Below are 17,429 nucleotides of genomic sequence, written 5' to 3' on the forward strand. Positions count from 1 at the left end.
AAAGTAAAAATTACAACAACTCAAGAAAATTTGTCTAATTTGGGGTTCTTGTCAAAAGAATACATGCTAAAATCTTGTAAAAAAATCTGTGTAGGGGCGCCTGGGTGGCACAGCGGTTGGGCGTCTGCCTTCGGCTCAGGGCGTGATCCCGGCGTTGTGGGATCGAGCCCCGCATCAGGCTCCTCCACTATAAGCCTGCTTCTTCCTCTCCCACTCCCCCTGCTTGTGTTCCCTCTCTCGCTGGCTGTCTCTATCCTGTCGAATAAATAAATAAATAATCTTTAAAAAAAAAATCTGTGTAAAACAACAAGGTAGTCATTTTGCTGAACTGAAGGCAATAAAAAAATTTTAATGGAACTAATATATAACAATCTATGCATCATGTATGTATATATAGATATAGATATATATGTATATATCTATATCTATATCTATATCTCTATATATAAAATGTCTCTGGCCATGAACAGAACACCCAGACAAGCATAATAATGATTAAAGTAGTCATTTTTGATAGTTCTTGGCTTTTAGTCATATACAAACCATAACTTTCTAAGTATTTTTTGATTTTGTCATTATGAAGGTATATTTGTCAATGTGGGAGGACAGAACATATTTCATGTAACAGTTTGCTAGCTTGATTTATAACTTTAAATATTTAGACGTGCGGTATGTGGGCCTTGGCTTGTACTCATGCCCCAGGCCCTAATCATTGTCAGGGGTGGGCCAGGACCCAACAATGACAGAAGATACAAAGCCTGAAGCTATGAACAGAAGCCAAACTAACGTCTCAGACTTGCTCCTACTACATCCTAAAATGCCATTCTGTAAGCTTCATGTGGAAACCTGACGTAGTCCCCAGGAGGAGTGACAAGTGTCTCACCACCTTTGCCTCCCTGGGCCATTGTCTCAGGGACCCTCCAAGACCTTCTCAGTTGGGGGTTATGTGGCTCTGTGGTCTCAAATGGCACTTGGCTCTCACCAGGTTTCCTAAACCTAATACATTTCACCATTCCAAACGCTAGGCCTGTGTCATGGGCTTGCACTGCATTCCTTTGCAGTAACTCTGCTGTGCTACCCTCAAGTAAACAGAGCGATGTGACAGCTACACTTCACTCCTACCTTGGAAAAAAGATGGTGCAGCTTGAGAAAAGGCTTGCAGAGCAATCCCCAAATCTTCGATAGTCACCGTGGCTATCATTTTGTCACGTTCTACCAGTCCTCTTGTGGGGTTTGCCTGCTTGCTGGGGGCCATGAGGATAGAGAAAGGAGACTAGCATTCTATCTGGGAATTAGTCTCGGTTAGAGAAGAACTCTTAGGAACAGGGTTAAGTGGTGGCAGCAGAGAAAATAGAAAAAGTAGGATAGGTCACTGTTTTCTAAGGGAAAGAGAAAAAAGTGCATCAAAATGCCAACTGGGCTAACTGAACACAATAATAAAATTTTAAAAAACCCTCCAACTGGTGGGGTGCCTGGGTGGCTTAGTTGGTTATGCGTCTGACTCTTGACTTCAGCTCAGGTCATGATCTCAGGGACCTGGGATCAAGCCTGAGTCTGTCTCTGAGCTCAGTGGGGAGTCTGCTTGAGATTCTCTCCCTCCCTTTCCCCTTGCCCCTTCCCCATGTGCGAGCGTGTGCTCTCTCTGTCTCAAATAAATAAATAAATCTTTTAAAAAAAGAAAAGGAAAATGCCACTATCAATGTCCAAATAAGGGTGAAGATCGACCTGCAAAAGGCCCCATGGGATTTCCAATTTCAGTTGTATTTTACTATAGTTCCCTCTAAGCAAACATGCCAACTATCTATACATTTCATGCTCTTGCTGACTAATCTGATGGATAATCAGACGGCTAACATGAAACAGAGGGGCCTGACATCAAAGGATGCTGTTAGCTGCGACTGAGCATCTTTAAGGATATCAATATCCTCTCAGTAGACATCAGCTCACGAAAGCCGTATACTATCTCTGTATAAAATTAAAAACCATGAGATACTCCGACTGGGCTCATCAGAAAGATGGTAGCAAAGGAAGAATGAAAACTTCAAGAAGTAAGGACATAGAAGTGTTTAAAAATAATTTTGATAATAAAAAAGGAATTCTCTGATGCAAATACAACAGTCAGAATGTCAAGAGCCCAGGGCTTCATAGTAAAGGCAGATTAGTGGACCGCATTCATCCACCTCAAATGCAGATTATCTGCCACATTTGAAACACAGATTAACAGGAACAAATAAGGCACCAGGGTGGGAAGCATTTTTACAGCAAGTAACGAAAGTTTTAATCTTTGTTTAAAGAAGACTTCAAAAGGATTCCACATATCGACCAATAGCGAGATCATTAAAAAAAAATTAACTTCAACAATGCAAAGCGGAGTGACCAAGTTTCTGACCTGTTTTAAGATCAATCAACATTTTCTACCTAGATAAGTAGAATGCAATTAGCACTTGGGTGATTTTAAAGGCTCTTTTACAGTTGCCTTTAATCGGCTGACGAAATAGCAGAACGGGGTGGCTGAAGGCCAATGTTTATTTTTACCCATTACCTGTTTTATTAATGGGACTGTGGGCCACTGGGCCCTCCAGGCACACACAAATATATTAAAATATCCCACACTGTAATTAAGTGGCACAGAGGGGATTAGAGCAAATTCGGTGGCTGTTATGTTTGCCGTGGTGTCGTATGGGTCAGACATTCTGATGCTCTTGTGGTCGAGCCCAGGGAATTTTACTGCCGAGGTCTACAAAATATGGAATATATTTTCTTGCAGAGCGAAGGTTTTAATAAAAGGCTCTTATCCCCCAAATAAAAATATACATAAAGAAAAATGCCCCAAGTGGATGCTCCTACAGCAAAGGAAGAGAACCCCTTGGCCAGAGGAAAGGACAAATGCAGCACAAATCGTATCACTTTAAGAAATGGGGTCTTTAGACTCCAGTAACAAAGGACTCAAAATGAATCAAACCCCTGTAACTCTCAGTCCCGGCACAGGGCTTTCTTCCCTCCCCTACGTGAGTCAGAACTTCTGCCTCTGAGTTTTTAAAGGGGATACAAATAAAGTGATGGCCTAACTGTTGGGTTGTTCAGTAACTAGAGCATCAGGAATGCAATGCTTGCAGAAACACAGAAGAGATCCTTTCAGGCTCCAGGCCTAACCCAGCGCTGTTACCAGTTTTTGTTTGATTTGACCGAATCCATTGTCGTAACTAAGTGTTAGATTGATTTTAAAATAGAAAACGTAAGTAGATTTTCGCTTTCATCAGCATGTTCAGAATCAACGAGACCACCCTTGAGGTGAGTGCCAGTGCTGGTCTCTTGTGAATCTTCGTATCAGAGAAAAAGCAAAATGGAATGAGGGTAGGGCAACATGGAATGAAATCTGGAAACAGCGTTTTGGCCCAAGCAGAGGACAACATTGCCTTTGCCCTAGAAACCTCTGGAGAAACACTTAGAAGTGACAAGAAGGGAGATAAAAGTACTTACGAGGATCCTGGACTTGCGGTGGGAGGAGGGCCTGGAAAAATGAAAGGAAAACAAAAGAAACAGTCAGGCTGGGTTACTGGAGGGTGAGCGTGGGTACAGTCAAACTGTTACAGATTAAAGTACTCAACCACCCTGAGGTGATATTTGTTTTTCTGGGATTTATTATTTTGTTTCAGTTCCCCCACAATCACCTCTACAAAAAAACGTACCAGTGAGAACCTGTCTAGAGCCCACAGTTCAGGGCCTGGAAAATGCTAGCATAAGTGCTGACAAATGAGTCACTACAGTAGGCATCCTCACGCCGTGCAGGGGGTTTGCAGGGGGAGGCTGAGCGGTCACAGGAGCACACTGATCGAGACAGGAGGGATCTTGGATGGCAGCTGGACAGACAAGGGGCATACCTACTGCAGACCTTTCCATCTTCTCTCTCACTGGCATGGTGGTTTAGAGCAGGGCTGTGGGGTCAGACAGATCTGGACTCTGCCCCTGCTCTGCTATTTACTAGCTGGACAACCCTGCACATGGTCCTTAACTGCAGGCCTTGGTTTACTTAGCTGTAAAATGGGTACAACTGTACCAGCTTTAGAAACTGTCCCAGTTTCTGGGCACATAGGACATTTTCAGTATGTGTGCATCCCTCCCTCCTCACTCCCGTGGATGCTGAGGGCCAAAGGCCATCCCCAGTAGAAGGTGGCTTACCAAACTTGACGAACAAGACTCCAGTGGTAGAAACTACTTTCTTGCCATTTGTTGCCACGCACTGGAAGTAGCCTGTGTCTGTGGTGTCAAGGTTCCTAATCCGCAGCCTGGAGCCATAGTTGGTTGCCCGAAAGGAGATCCTCCGGGGCTCCTGAACCACAGGTGCGTCATTTTTGAACCAGCGGATGGTGGGAGATGGATTCCCAGAGACTTTGCAGTGCAGCTCAGCTGTCTGCCCCAGGGACGTGGTGATGTTATTCATCGGTTCATCGAGGGTCAGGTAAGAATCTGTGAGGACAGGTGAAGGAGGCAGGTGAGAGGGGCAGACAGCTAATGAGTACCTTCGAGCAACCCCAATCCACTCCAGTGTGCCCCAGGACCACAGAGGGACTGCACAAGAGAGGCAGGGAGGCAGACCAGGCATGAAATTATACATTTACCGAGACCCCGTGACTGCGGAACAATCACCCACAGAGCCTGCTGCTTACAAGGAAACTTGTTACCAACCATCGTTTAAAACCCGAAGTTTTCAAATGACTATATGGTAACCCATGGATAAGTAAATGTACTTTCTAAGCCAAGACAGAATGAGATTTTATGTTTCCAGGTATAAGAAAAATATACAGTCCTTGTTACAGATTCAAACAATACCTTGAAGAAGAAAAAGCTGCAAAATTCACCTCAAATCTTTCCACCCCAAAATGACACCATTCTTAACATTCTGGCAAAGCTCCTTCCAGCTTGTCCACTTTTTTTTTTTTTTAAAGATTTTTATTCATTTATTTGACAGAGAGACAGCCAGCGAGAGAGGGAACACAAGCAGGGGGAGTGGGAGAGGAGGAAGCAGGCTCCCAGCGGAGGAGCCCGATGTGGGACTCGATCCCGGAACGCCAGGATCACGCCCCGAGCTGAAGGCAGACACTTAACGACTGCGCTACCCAGGCGCCCCCCCCAGCTTGTCCACTTTTGATAAGAAAGAAAGCATAGAAGACTGGAAGAGTAGGAGCAACATATTTATATCCACATAGCACAAGATCAGGAAGGATGCTGAAAATCTTCCCGCCAGTGATGATATAAGTGTTGACAAATGCATATATCCATGTAACCAATGCTCCTACCAAGATAGAGAGCATCCTCAATGTCCCCAAAAGTACCCCTAAGATCCTCTGTAGTCAATCCTTGCTTCCACCTGCACCCCCATCTCCATTCTAGGCAACTGCAGTTCTGATTTCTATCATCATAGACTAATTTTGTCTGTTCTAGAATTGCACATAAATGGAATCATACTGTATGTACATTTTGCCTTTGGCTTTTTAAGGGATTTCTTTATTTTAATAATGAAATACATTTTACTTAAGTTTATTCTTCAATAATATATTTTAAATCTCATATTGATATTAGTTGCAGAATCCAGTTACAGAGAAAATAATTTACTATTTAAAAAATTAAGTTCAATATATTTTTTTAAAAACTGGTCTGTTGTTCGTGTATAAGGAGTTTTCTTTGTGTCATTTGCCCTGACCACCCATGCTCTGGTAGATCTCCCCTGCCATGCCCTCCCATTGCCTTCTGTCCTTCCCTGACCCCCAACCTGGGATGGCTTGTTAAGCAGCTGTCCTCTCTGCAGGACTATATGCCCATAAGGGCAGGCATCTAGAATGTTTTGGTCATCATTGTATCTTTAGTGTATCCTACCATCTAGCAGCATTGTACAATAGAACTTTCTGTAATGATGGAAATGTTCTATAATCTGCATTGTCTAAATTGCAGCCACCAGCTACAGGTGAGCTACTGAGCACATGATATGTAACTAGAGCAACTGAAGAACTGAATTTTTAAATTTTAAATTTTAACAGCCACATGTGGCTAATAGCTACCGTACGGTAGAGCATAGGCAAAGCATAGTAAATTTGTTGAATTTAATGGAACTTTGTTGAAAAATAACCTTTTTTGGGGAGAGATCTAAGTGGCTAATTTAAGCACCCAAATTCCTATAAAATGCGTTCATAAATGCCAGAAATAAATAATTCATTATGTACCTTAATTTTCCACAAAAAGACTGGGGAGAAATGTCAAAGTCTGGGCAGCCCCATAGGAGAATGTCACACGTGAATGACATTTACCTTATTTGAGTGGTAGAAAACAGATTAAGTATGACTTATCACTCACTGTGTTACTATAATGACACTTTTCATCCCACTTAAACCAATGAATAATTATCTTTCACAATGCAATCATGAGCGCATAAATTATTTTGCAAATGTCTTGCTTCTTTCCATTTATATTCTGATCTTCATCTCTGAACTTGTTTCTATAATCTATATACATATATACTCAATCTATGAATGTTTTTGCTCATAGATAGAAGCACATGTGTTCCTAATTCATTTGAGGTGTGCCCACAGAGTAGAGACACTAACGAACAGGTGGCTTGATGGAGCTGCCATCATGGCCTCACAGTCCCGTCTCCTACACAGAGAACGGCTAACTATGTATCCTCAGTAGAAAAGAAGCAAAGAAATAGCAATGCCAATATAAGCATAGTGATTAATACTCCATTGGGTAGGTTCTGGAGCTAAACTAACTGGGTTTGAATCCCGGGTCAGCCTTCAATTCTGAGTGACCCTAGGCAAGTTTCTTAACCTCTGGGTACCTCAGTTTAACTGAAAAATAGAAATAACAAATAGGACGCTACCAGGCAAAACTGTTAGAGGATTAAAATTAAATTGGATGACACATGGGAGGCACTTAAACTAGTATTGGGCAAAAAAGTAAACACTCAAAATGTTAATCAATGTTACTGCAATTCTTTTTATAATAATAACAATTTTTGTATATTTCAGGTTACTCAGTCTCGCGTTCTCCTCTAACAATCTGGTAAAGTGGGAACGGTGCATTAATTATCACAATGAGGAAATCGCATCTCAGATGTACACTGACCAGGCCCATGGTCTCTCAGGGATCCCACTGCACATTGCGCCCAAAGCCTCCAGCACCAGCAGCCTTCAGTTCTCAGGCTCAGCCAAGCACAAAGTCCAGGTGAGCCAATACGCCAATACAGTAGTGTGCACAGATAGACTAGTTAGAATCCTACAATATGCCAGGGGCTTTACTACAGTACTCACTCGCTCAATAACCCCACAAGGCGGGAACTGTTATCACTGCTTTACAACGAGGAGACCTACGATCAGAGAAGTTAAGTGACTTGTCCAAGGCCACATGGCTGAACTGAGGTCCAATCCAGATCTTTTGGGACTCCAAAACCTAGCTCTTTCCATTCTGCCAGACTGCTTGGGCAACTCGAGCCCCATTGAGGGGTGGAGACAGAATCTGAGTTTCTTCCCTAAAAAAAGAGCAAGCTGGGGACATACACCCACTTCCCACAGGGCTGTGATCTGCCCCTAACTCCAGTCACAATTGTCTAGCTAATGGGTCTAAGCTTTAGCTGGTGTTCTAGTTTCCCTCCAGAAGCCAGGTAACTCACCTGACCTGATATATTGGGATTCCAATTCCTCTGCCTATCCCTTGGCAGGCCCTTCTCCTTTTTAAAAAAATTTTTTTAAAGATTTATTTATTTATGTGAGAGAGATGGGGGAGAGGGCTAAAGGAAGAGGGAGAGAGTCTCAAGCAGACTCCCCACTGACTGCAGAGCCTAAAGCCCAACGTGGGGCTCAATTCCACGGCCCTGAGGTCATGACCTGAGCTGAAAACAAGAGTCAGACGCTCAATGGACTGAGCCACCCAGGCGTCCCCTACCTTCTTTCAATATTGAAGCTAACCAACACCAAGCCTCACTCCCAGAGGCCAGGATGACAGCTGCCGGGTGCATGACTCAGGGGTTAACATCACCTGCTGAGCTTTAGTCAAAAAGCAAAGTCACTTCTACTTCTTCTCTTTAGTTTTCTCCAACAGGTGGTTGCAGCCAAAGTCCAGCAAGCTCTGTGGCCAAGTGCACATACATATCACCTAAAAGGGTGAGCTGGCATTTAAACAATTTCTTTGACTCCCAACTCCAGTGACTTTGCATGATACCATAATCATAGGCATACAGAGCTTCAAGTTTTTTCTTCTAAGAACATAAATTAGCCAAGAACCAGAGAGTTCTATAACGTGGGGGTAGTTTTTCAATTACCTTCTGAAGATGTATTCAGATTGATTGAAAACAAATTAGTAAGGGCTGATCTAACATACAAAATCAACCCTCACAGACTCTGGCACCAGAATGCCTGAATTCATGCCCTGGTTCTGCTCCTTATCAGCGGTGTGAGCTTGAGTCTTAGTTTTGTTATCTGTGAGATGAGTATACTGGTTGTATCCTCCTCATAGGGCTATTTCAAGGACGAAATGAATTAACACATGGCAAGTGCTTGGAATAGGCTCTGGAACAGAGCAAGTAGCATGTGAATTTCTGTTATTTCATTAGCGTATTCTTTTCTTTTTTCTTTCTTTCTTTCTTTCTTTCTTTCTTTCTTTCTTTCTTTCTCCCTTTTTTTTTAAGTATATGTGCCCTTTGCATTAGCCAATCGATGGCCAACGTTTTGGGTTTTTTTTTTAAAGATTTTATTTATTTATTTGAGAGAGAGTGGGCATACACACAGAGGGAGAGGGAGAGGGAGAAGCAGGCTTCCCAAAGAGCAGGGAGCCTGATGTGGGACTTGATCCCAGGATCTTGGGCTCATAACTTGAGCCAAAGTCAGACGCTTAACCAACTGAGCCACCCAGGCACCCCTTTTTCTTTTTCTCATAAATATCTTATTCCTAAAAGTAGGGAATGATTATTCATCCAGCTGATTGGTTTCCAGACAAAGTCCAGTCTTGATTTTACAGAAAAGAACACCTGAGGGGTGAAGTCACCTGCCTGAGATCACATAGCTGATACACTGCAGGCAAGAGTTGGTTAACTTGTCCACGAAGCTACATAATACCCACCTAAAAACAAAAATGAGAACTACGGGGTATCTTGAAATCGGTGTAGTAGCTGGCCCAAGCAGTATATGTCCAGAGAGAACAAAGGAAATGTAAACAAATCTTTGTGTTTACTGAGCAAAGGAGCCCTGCCACAAACACAGGGAATTTGGTTCTAACTTTTTACCAATAAAGAATAATGTGCAAATTTGTTTGCCATCTGTAGCGGCTCACTTCGAACAAGCAAATGGCCTGGTCCTCAGTTTGGCAAAGACTAGAAGCATCAGAACAACATTTGGCCTAAACAACATGAAAGCATTTTGTGACTGGAATAAAATAAAATAAAAACGCATGTCTGCATCATTACTATCAGTCTTGTTGTTAACAAGCCCCTGGCTACAATCCATTCTCTTCCCAGAACCAGCTGGATCCTTCTGTAGCAGCCTCATGAGCCACACTGGGGGATCAATTCTCTTCCCTACTCCTAGAGCTTGGTGTGGCCACTGCGGGTTCTGAGCCAGTGGTCATTCCCTTCAGGGAACACCTGGGTATCTCTGTGAAGAAGCCCAGTGCAGAGGACACCTGCCAAGTGGGCCTGACAGCAGCTGGGCCACTAGCTAGCTGCCTGTGTCCACCATTTCACCTCCAGACTCTGGCTTCATGCTCTGTTCCATGGGCCTGTGCGGGCTGCTCCTCCTGACCGGTTTACATTTCCATATGGTGTAGCCGAAGCCCTGGATGGCAGACAGCAGGTACCAACGGGGCCTGATGCCACACAAAGCTACGGGGCTTCTACATTTATACCTGGCTACTCGTATTTTCTTTCAGTGGCTTGATTCAATACCTCTGACAATGTGTGCTGGAGCCGTGGAAGCTTTCTCATCCTTCTTTCCCTTCTTCTTTAGGCCACAAATGCTGGCAGGCTGGCCAGTAGCAGGTGGGGTATAATGTGGCTTCAGAGAGAAAAATATTCTAATTCTGCTGACTCTACCCTCTAGCTCCTGTGTTGCTGTGTCTCCCGGGGTGGTACTGGTAATAACGGTGATAATGATAAAAACATCAACGATGATGATACAATAATAACAGTGATAACAGTTAACACATAAAGGGTAGTTATTATTATAGCAGGTGTTATTACAAACTGTTATGATTGTCCTCATCTTACACATCAGAAATCTAATGCACAGAGAGGGTTATGAGGCTGAGATCCCACAGACAGTGAGTAGAAGTGAATCAAATTACTGATTCGATGCAATTACAATCAAGATCCCAGCAAGTTATTTTGTGGATATTGACAAGCTTGTTCTAAAGTTTACACACACAGGCAAAAGTTCCAGAACAGCTAAAATAATATTGAAGGAGAAGATCAAAGTTGGAGGACTGATACTACCCAATTCTTTTTTTTAATTATGATATATTAGTGATACTACCCAATTCTTGATATAAAGCTACAGTAATCAAGACAGTGTGGTATTGGTGAAAGCATGGATGAACAGATCAATGAAACAGAACAGACAGCCCAGAAATAGACCCACCTAAATACAGTCAACTGATCTTTGACAAAAAAGCACAGGCAATACAAAGTAACAAAGAAAATCTTTTCAACAAATGATGTTGGAACAACTGTACATCCACGTGCAAAAAAGTGAATCTGGACGCAGATCTTATACCTTTCACAAAAATTAACTCAAAATGGATCACAGACCTAAATGTAAAATGCCAAATTATAAAACTCCTGGAAGATAACAGGAGAAAGTCTAGATGATTTTGAATATGATAATGACTTTTTAATTTTTTTTTAAAGATTTCATTTATTTATTTGAGAGAGAGAGAGAAAGAAAGAGCGAGCGAGCACGAGTGGGGAGGGGTATAAGGGCAGGCAGAGTCCCAGCTGAGAGATCACAGGACCCGGGGATTGTGACCTGAGCAGAAGTCAGACACTTGACCAACTGAGCCACCCAGGTGCCCCACAATAATGACTTTTTAGATACTACTGGGAAGACACGATCCTTGAAAGGAGTAATTGACAAGCTGAAATTCATTAAAGTTAAAAAAAACTTCTGCTCTGCCGAAGACAATGTCAAGAGAATGAGAAGACAAGCCACGAACTGGGAGAAAATATTTGCGAAAGAAACATCTGATAAAGGAATGTTGTCCAAAATATACAAAGAACTCTTAAAATTCAACGAGAAAACAAAAACCTGATTAAAAAACAGTCCAAGACCTTAACAGATACCTCATCAAAGATACAAAAATGGCAAATAAGCATATGAAAAAATACTCCACGTCAGATAAATGCAAATTAAAACAACAAGATACTGCTATATACTTATGAGAATGACCAAAATCCAGAACACTGACAACACCAAATGCCGGTGAGAAAACGGAGCAATAGGAAATCTCATTCATTGCTGGTGGGAAGGCAAAATGGTACAGTCACTTTGGAAGACAGTTTGGCAGCTTCTCACAAAACTAAACATATTCTTACCATATGATCCAGTAATCTCACTCCTTGGTATTAACCCAAAGGAGCTGAAAACTTATGTTCACACAAAACCCTGCATACGGATGTTTGTAGATTTATTCCTAACTGACAGAGCCTTGAGGAAACCGAGATGTCTCTCAGTAGGTGGATAAAGTGTAGTACATCTAGGCACCGGAATATTATTCAGCACTAAAAGAAAATGAGCTTTCAAGCCATGAAAAGACATGAGGGACACTTAACTTCATTTTATTAAGTGAAAAAAGCCAAACTGAAAAAGCTACATACTGTATAATTTCAACTATATGACACTTTGGAAAAGGTAAAACTATGGAGACAGTAAAAAGATCAGTGGTTGCCAAGGGTTGGGGGGGCGAGAAGGGGATGAATGAATAGGGGAACACAGAATATTGTTAGGGCACTCTAAATGGTGGACACATGTCATTACACATTTGGCTAAACCAACAGAATGTGCAACACCAAGAGTGAACTGTACTGTAAGCTATGGACTTTGGGTGATTTTGATGTGTTCATCAATCGTAAGACACACCACTCTCGTGTGGGATACTGATAATGGGGGAGGCTGTGCATGTGAGGCAACAGGGGGTATATAGAAAATCTCTGTATCTTACATTTTGCTGTGAACCTAAAAGTGCTCTAAAAAAATAGTCTTTAAAAAAAATTAGATGTTCTAATTTTTCATTCCAGTATAGAAGTTTTCAAACTCTCTGGTTTCAAGACCCCTAAGACTCTAAAATATAGAGGACCGGATGCCTGGGTTGCTCAGTTGGTTAAGTGTCTGCCTTCAGCTCAGGTCATGATTCCAGGGTCCTGAGATCAAGCCCCGCATCAGGCTCCTTGCTCAGCGGGGAGTCTGCTTCTCCCTTTGCCTGCCGCTACCCTCACTTGTGTTCTCTCTCTGACAAATAAAATTTTTAAAAAAATCTTTAAAATATTGAGGACCCCAAAGAGAAAATTTAAAAGCATTTGTGTACTAATTTATTGAAAAATAAAAAAGTAATGTCTTTACTTGTTAATATTAATAATATATTTCAAAGAAAAATAACCATATTTTATATATACACAAAAATAGTGAAAAGGATGGCATTGTTTCATATTGTTGTAAATCTATTTGGCTTAAGAGCAGTCAGCTGGATTCTCCTCTTTCTGCATTCAATCTGTTGAGATATGTTGTTTTGGTTAAAGGATATGGAAAAAAATGTGCCTTTACACAGCTGGAAAAGGGAGGGATATTTTAATAGCCTCTTCAGATAATTTAGAATATTCTTCTGTGATACTATACTAAAATTTGATAAGCGGTAATTTCTTAAGGGTTAGTCATGATGTGAATCTGAAGCCTTATCAGTGAAATTTTCATAATCTGTTACATTAAAATGGCTTGGTTTATCTTGGATTTAAAGATCTTTCACCCACCTACAGTCTTGTAACACCATGCGTTGTCCATTTAGAAAACATTGTTCCAATGAGTTATGTAAATCTTCCAAATGTGAACACATTTAATTACATAATAGAGAAAAATAGTTTTTGTTAATATCACCACCAATCTCATCAGTAAAGACTAGAAAGCTATTGGGGTGCCTGGGTGGCTTAGTTGGTTAAGCGTCTGCCTTCTGCTTAGGTTACAATCCCAGGGTCCTGGGATCAAGCCCCATGTCTGACTCCTTCCTCAGCAGGGAGTCTGCTTCTCCCTCTCCCTCTGGGCTTCTCCTGGCCCCCTAGCCCTGCCCCTCTGCTCTTGTTCTCTCTTTCTCTCTTCTCAAAAGACTGGAAATCTGTCAAGCTCATGGTGGTGGCTAAAAGTTTATAAAATTTTAATTTTTGCTTAGAAGCTCAAATTTTATTATTGGCTAATACCGTCTCCTGTTTATTTGAAGTAGCAGACTCATTTTGTTCATTTCCAAGAATATTCAAAAATAACTAACCATAGTTTGACAGTCAATCATTCTTTTCTTTCTTTCTTTCTTTCTTTCTTTCTTTCTTTCTTTCTTTCTTTCTTTCTTCCTTCCTTCCTTCCTTCCTTCCTTCCTTCCTTCCTTCCTTCCTTTCTGTTTAGTACAGTTGAAACACACTGTTAAACAAGTTTCAGGTGTACAACATAGTGATTCAACTTCTCTATAGGTTATGCTGTGCTCACAAGTCCAGGTACTGTCTGTTACCACACAACACGATTACAATACCACTGACGATGTTCCCTCTGCTGTACCGTTTCTTCTTGTGACTTATTCCTTCCCTACCTGGAAGCCTGTATCTCTCTCTTCCCTCCACCCATTTTGTACCCCACCCCCTGGCAACCAACAGTTTGTTCCCTGTATTTATAGGTCTGATTCTGCTTTTTCTTTCTTTATTCATTTGTTTTATTAGAGTCCACGTATGAGTGAAGTCATATGGTATTTGTCTTTCTCAGTCTATTGTTTTTTTCAAGTAAAAAAGGGGCTAGTTCACGTCACAATGCAAATGCTTTTCTTTGTGACAACTCTAGGACTTCAGCAGCCAGCACTCCTGCGTATTTCCCATTTTGCCGTATGGGATATTAAAGACGTGTACTCGTGGGTCAAGATTTAATTAAGTAAATATCTTTCACTGCTTCATCAAAGACATTCTTAAGTACAACTGGCTTTTTTTCTTTTTTTTTTTTTTAAACCACAAGTGCATGCTGGTGGAGATGACAAGGACTTCTAGCAGAGTTTGATATAGTTTGCTACCCATTGTCTTGATTTAGGCTAGGGCCCCAGCAGTGTTACCTAACCATTGCTTTTGTATAATCAGGATGGGTAAACCGCAGTTTGGAGGACTTAAAGACTATCCCAGCCAACAAAAGGCAAAGCCAGGATTTGGACTCCGAGCTCAGTGCTCTTTTTGTCACACCCCACAGGTGCCCTTTACCACCCCTCTGGGCCCTGGACTGGTGTAAAGCTCTCAGAACGAAATAGTTTAGCTTGGGCCCTGTGCACCATAAGCCAGAGAAAGGCCTGGATGGCCTGTTTCCCATTTCTGAATAAGCAGCCTGGGATTTGGGGGCAACTCTAAGTGACTGTGATAGATCCGGGCAAATTTTGGGACTTTGAATAAAAAAGGACTCGATATTTTTTATAATATAGGGAAATGAAATACTAGTAATCTTTTAGTGCCACCATTTCCTCCATGACCCATAGAAAGTGGTGCTTATAGCTAGTACTTTTTGAGCATTTATATGGTGCCAGATAGTATCCTAAGTACCTCGTACACATTAACTTATTAATCTTGAAAACAATCCCATGAGTTAGACCCTCTTATTACTCTCATTTTAGAGATAAGGAAATGAGACACAGAGAGGTTAAGTATTTGCCCAAAGTCACACAGCTACAAAGTGGAAGAGCCAGGACTCAGACCCAGACCTTTGGACACAGGAGACCATACTATTAGCCAAGGTACCATTCGTGATGAATCCAGACTGTGGTCTTTCATTGTCCCCCACGCCCCCGAACTAGGACTCCAGAATATTCTTGCCCTTTTTATGAGTCCGTCCAGCATGTGACAATACCACCGGTACCGAGAACAACGAAATCACTCCTAGTTACGTATGACGTAACTGGAAGTCACCACTGAGAATGAGCTTTTTAAATACAGTACAGGCATCGTTCATACTGACGCTTAATCAACCTAAAAAGTGAACTGCGAGAAAAAAGAAGTTAGTTTATGAGCTTTCTGGGAATTGAGGCCCTATTTCCTCCTTTTTTCCTTTTTGTATTCCCCTTAGCACTCCATGTGTTATTTTGAACTTCGTAGGCATTTAATAAAGGCTAGTTGATTAAGTAAATGGAAGGCTCAAGTGTATTTAGGGCAAATGAGCTTCGGAGACACCCCATTTATTACTTACCCATTTGACAAGACGTCACATCCACAAATCCTTCCCAACATTTATTGCTTAATTTTCAAAGTGCCCTCCCACTCTCCTCAGGGAGGGAGGTGGGGCCAAGAGTTATATTCTCATTTTGACAGGTGAGGGAAACTGAGATATAAAGAGTTTAATGGTCCTTTGCCATGGCAACCCAGCCAGTCAGCCGGGGAGCCAGTCACCATTAGGCTTCAGGGCCTCCGTCTTGGTATCAAAGAGGCACATGCCAAAATCCTAGTCTCCTACAGGACCGATCCTTCTCAGAAGAGGGAGGAGGCTCCTGACATGAAATAAAATGCTTAGCTAAACATAAAGGAAGGCTGCCAAACACAGTTAGGTCATCGCATTTGACTTTGAGAGAACATTCTGTTCACGCTATCAACCTGCATTCACTTTCAGCACACTTCACCATAAATACTTCTGACTCACTATCTCGGGAAATATTTTTTATCTTAATAAACTCAATGCAAAACATAATCTAAATCGGCTTGCACATTCTTGAGTTGGAGCCACAAGCTGCATTTAATAAAAGTCAGTGGAAATAGCAGGGGACTTCTGAATAACCGCAGTTCGTTATCTGACGTGGGGCTGCTGGGAAGTCTCGAATGCACGGGGAGCAGGAGGTCGGTACGTTGAAGGTATGGAGAGGGCTCGAGACCACTGGATGACCCCACTCGCTGGAGCTTAGCTCCCACTGGAGGCACTATTTATAATAATGGGCTGAGGCGCGGTAATTAAGAACACGGATCTGGAGTTGGATGCTTTGGCTAAATATCCGAGTCCCACCTCTCACCTGCCGGTACTTAACATCTCCAAGCCTCAGTTTACTCAACTGTACAATGGGGCCAATAATTGTACTTAGCCACAAATGTTGTCATGGGGGTCACATGAGATCATCAATTTCGGGAGCTATAATTAGCTAGAGCCAGAGAGTCTCAACCCTCATGAACATCACTATCACTTGCGGAATAACAAACAAAACCAACACTGATGCCTAGGTCTCACCCCTGCAGATTCTAATGTAATTGATCCTGTGTAGAGTCCAAGTATCAGCGTTTTTTTAGGCGCTCCCCCAAAAGATTCTCTGGAGCGATAGACAGGAAAACACGTGGTTGCGATGATTATAACCCTTACTTTCTGGCCACTGAGTCTTGCCTGGCTTCCTGCTAAGCCCAGTTTTTACTGCTCAAAAATCTCCAGGATTCTCCACTACAATCCCTATCATTCAGAAGAAACCAAGGCAGAGACATTAAGGTACAGAGACACCTCCACGAAGATAAATATTCCTTGGCCAAGCAAAGATACCACAGAGCAGGAGATGTGATGGTAAAAGTCAAAAGAAAGGAAGAGCTGTGCGGGGCTGGGGCTGGGCCTACCACTTACAATTTCCTGAGAGCTCAAGTACTTAGGCATCAAGCTGAGCTTGGGGTAATGACCTCTGGGTAACAAGAGGGGTTGGAAGAGTATCCCTGGATCAAAGACAACAAAGAGCCAAATGTGTGGCTCTTTTTGGGGAGCAAACGCATATATATAAGAAATGGTTCTGCAAATGTTTTTAGAGCAAAAACCCCTGTAAATCTGGACTAATGGGGACAAGCAGCCACCCTTATCGGCCTTTCTTTAGGAAGCACAGTAAATACACAGCAACTCAAAGGAGTTTAAGAAAACTTTGCTACCTAGACGCTCGATTTAATGAATAGGTCGTTTTTTACAAGTAGGCCAATTGTATTTAAATGGCCTCTTAAAAGCTCAGGGAAACTACTTTTTCCTCTTAAGTAGCTAAGATCTCCATGGGATGAGAATGGCTGGCCTCCAGCATTTCGATCGCTTTCTGCCCCAGCTATAATTAACAAAGGTGGAAGGAAAAAGGAACAAACGTGTTGAGCACTGATTCTATCAGGCACTTTCTACCTGTTATTGCATTTTATTCTTTCCAGAACCCCGTGGTATATATAGGTTTTTGTTAGC

The 17,429-nt window shown here is 42.1% G+C and overlaps 1 protein-coding gene across 1 annotated transcript in view; it reads right to left on the reverse strand.

Moving 5' to 3' along the window:
- ROR1 (receptor tyrosine kinase like orphan receptor 1) overlaps positions 1 to 4,608 on the reverse strand; it is a 127,010-nt gene extending 122,402 nt beyond the window's left edge. The window contains exons 1-2 of the mRNA XM_008690779.2: positions 4,180 to 4,608; positions 3,481 to 3,511 (exon numbers count right to left, since the gene is read on the reverse strand). Of these exons, the coding sequence (XP_008689001.1) occupies positions 3,481 to 3,511; positions 4,180 to 4,603 (455 nt within the window). The 5' untranslated portion in view covers positions 4,604 to 4,608. The remainder of the gene's footprint in view (positions 1 to 3,480; positions 3,512 to 4,179) is intronic.
- Positions 4,609 to 17,429: the final 12,821 nt, after the last annotated feature.

This window comes from Ursus maritimus, unplaced genomic scaffold (assembly GCF_017311325.1).
Source record: "Ursus maritimus isolate PB19 unplaced genomic scaffold, ASM1731132v1 scaffold_12, whole genome shotgun sequence".
NCBI lineage: Eukaryota > Metazoa > Chordata > Mammalia > Carnivora > Ursidae > Ursus > Ursus maritimus.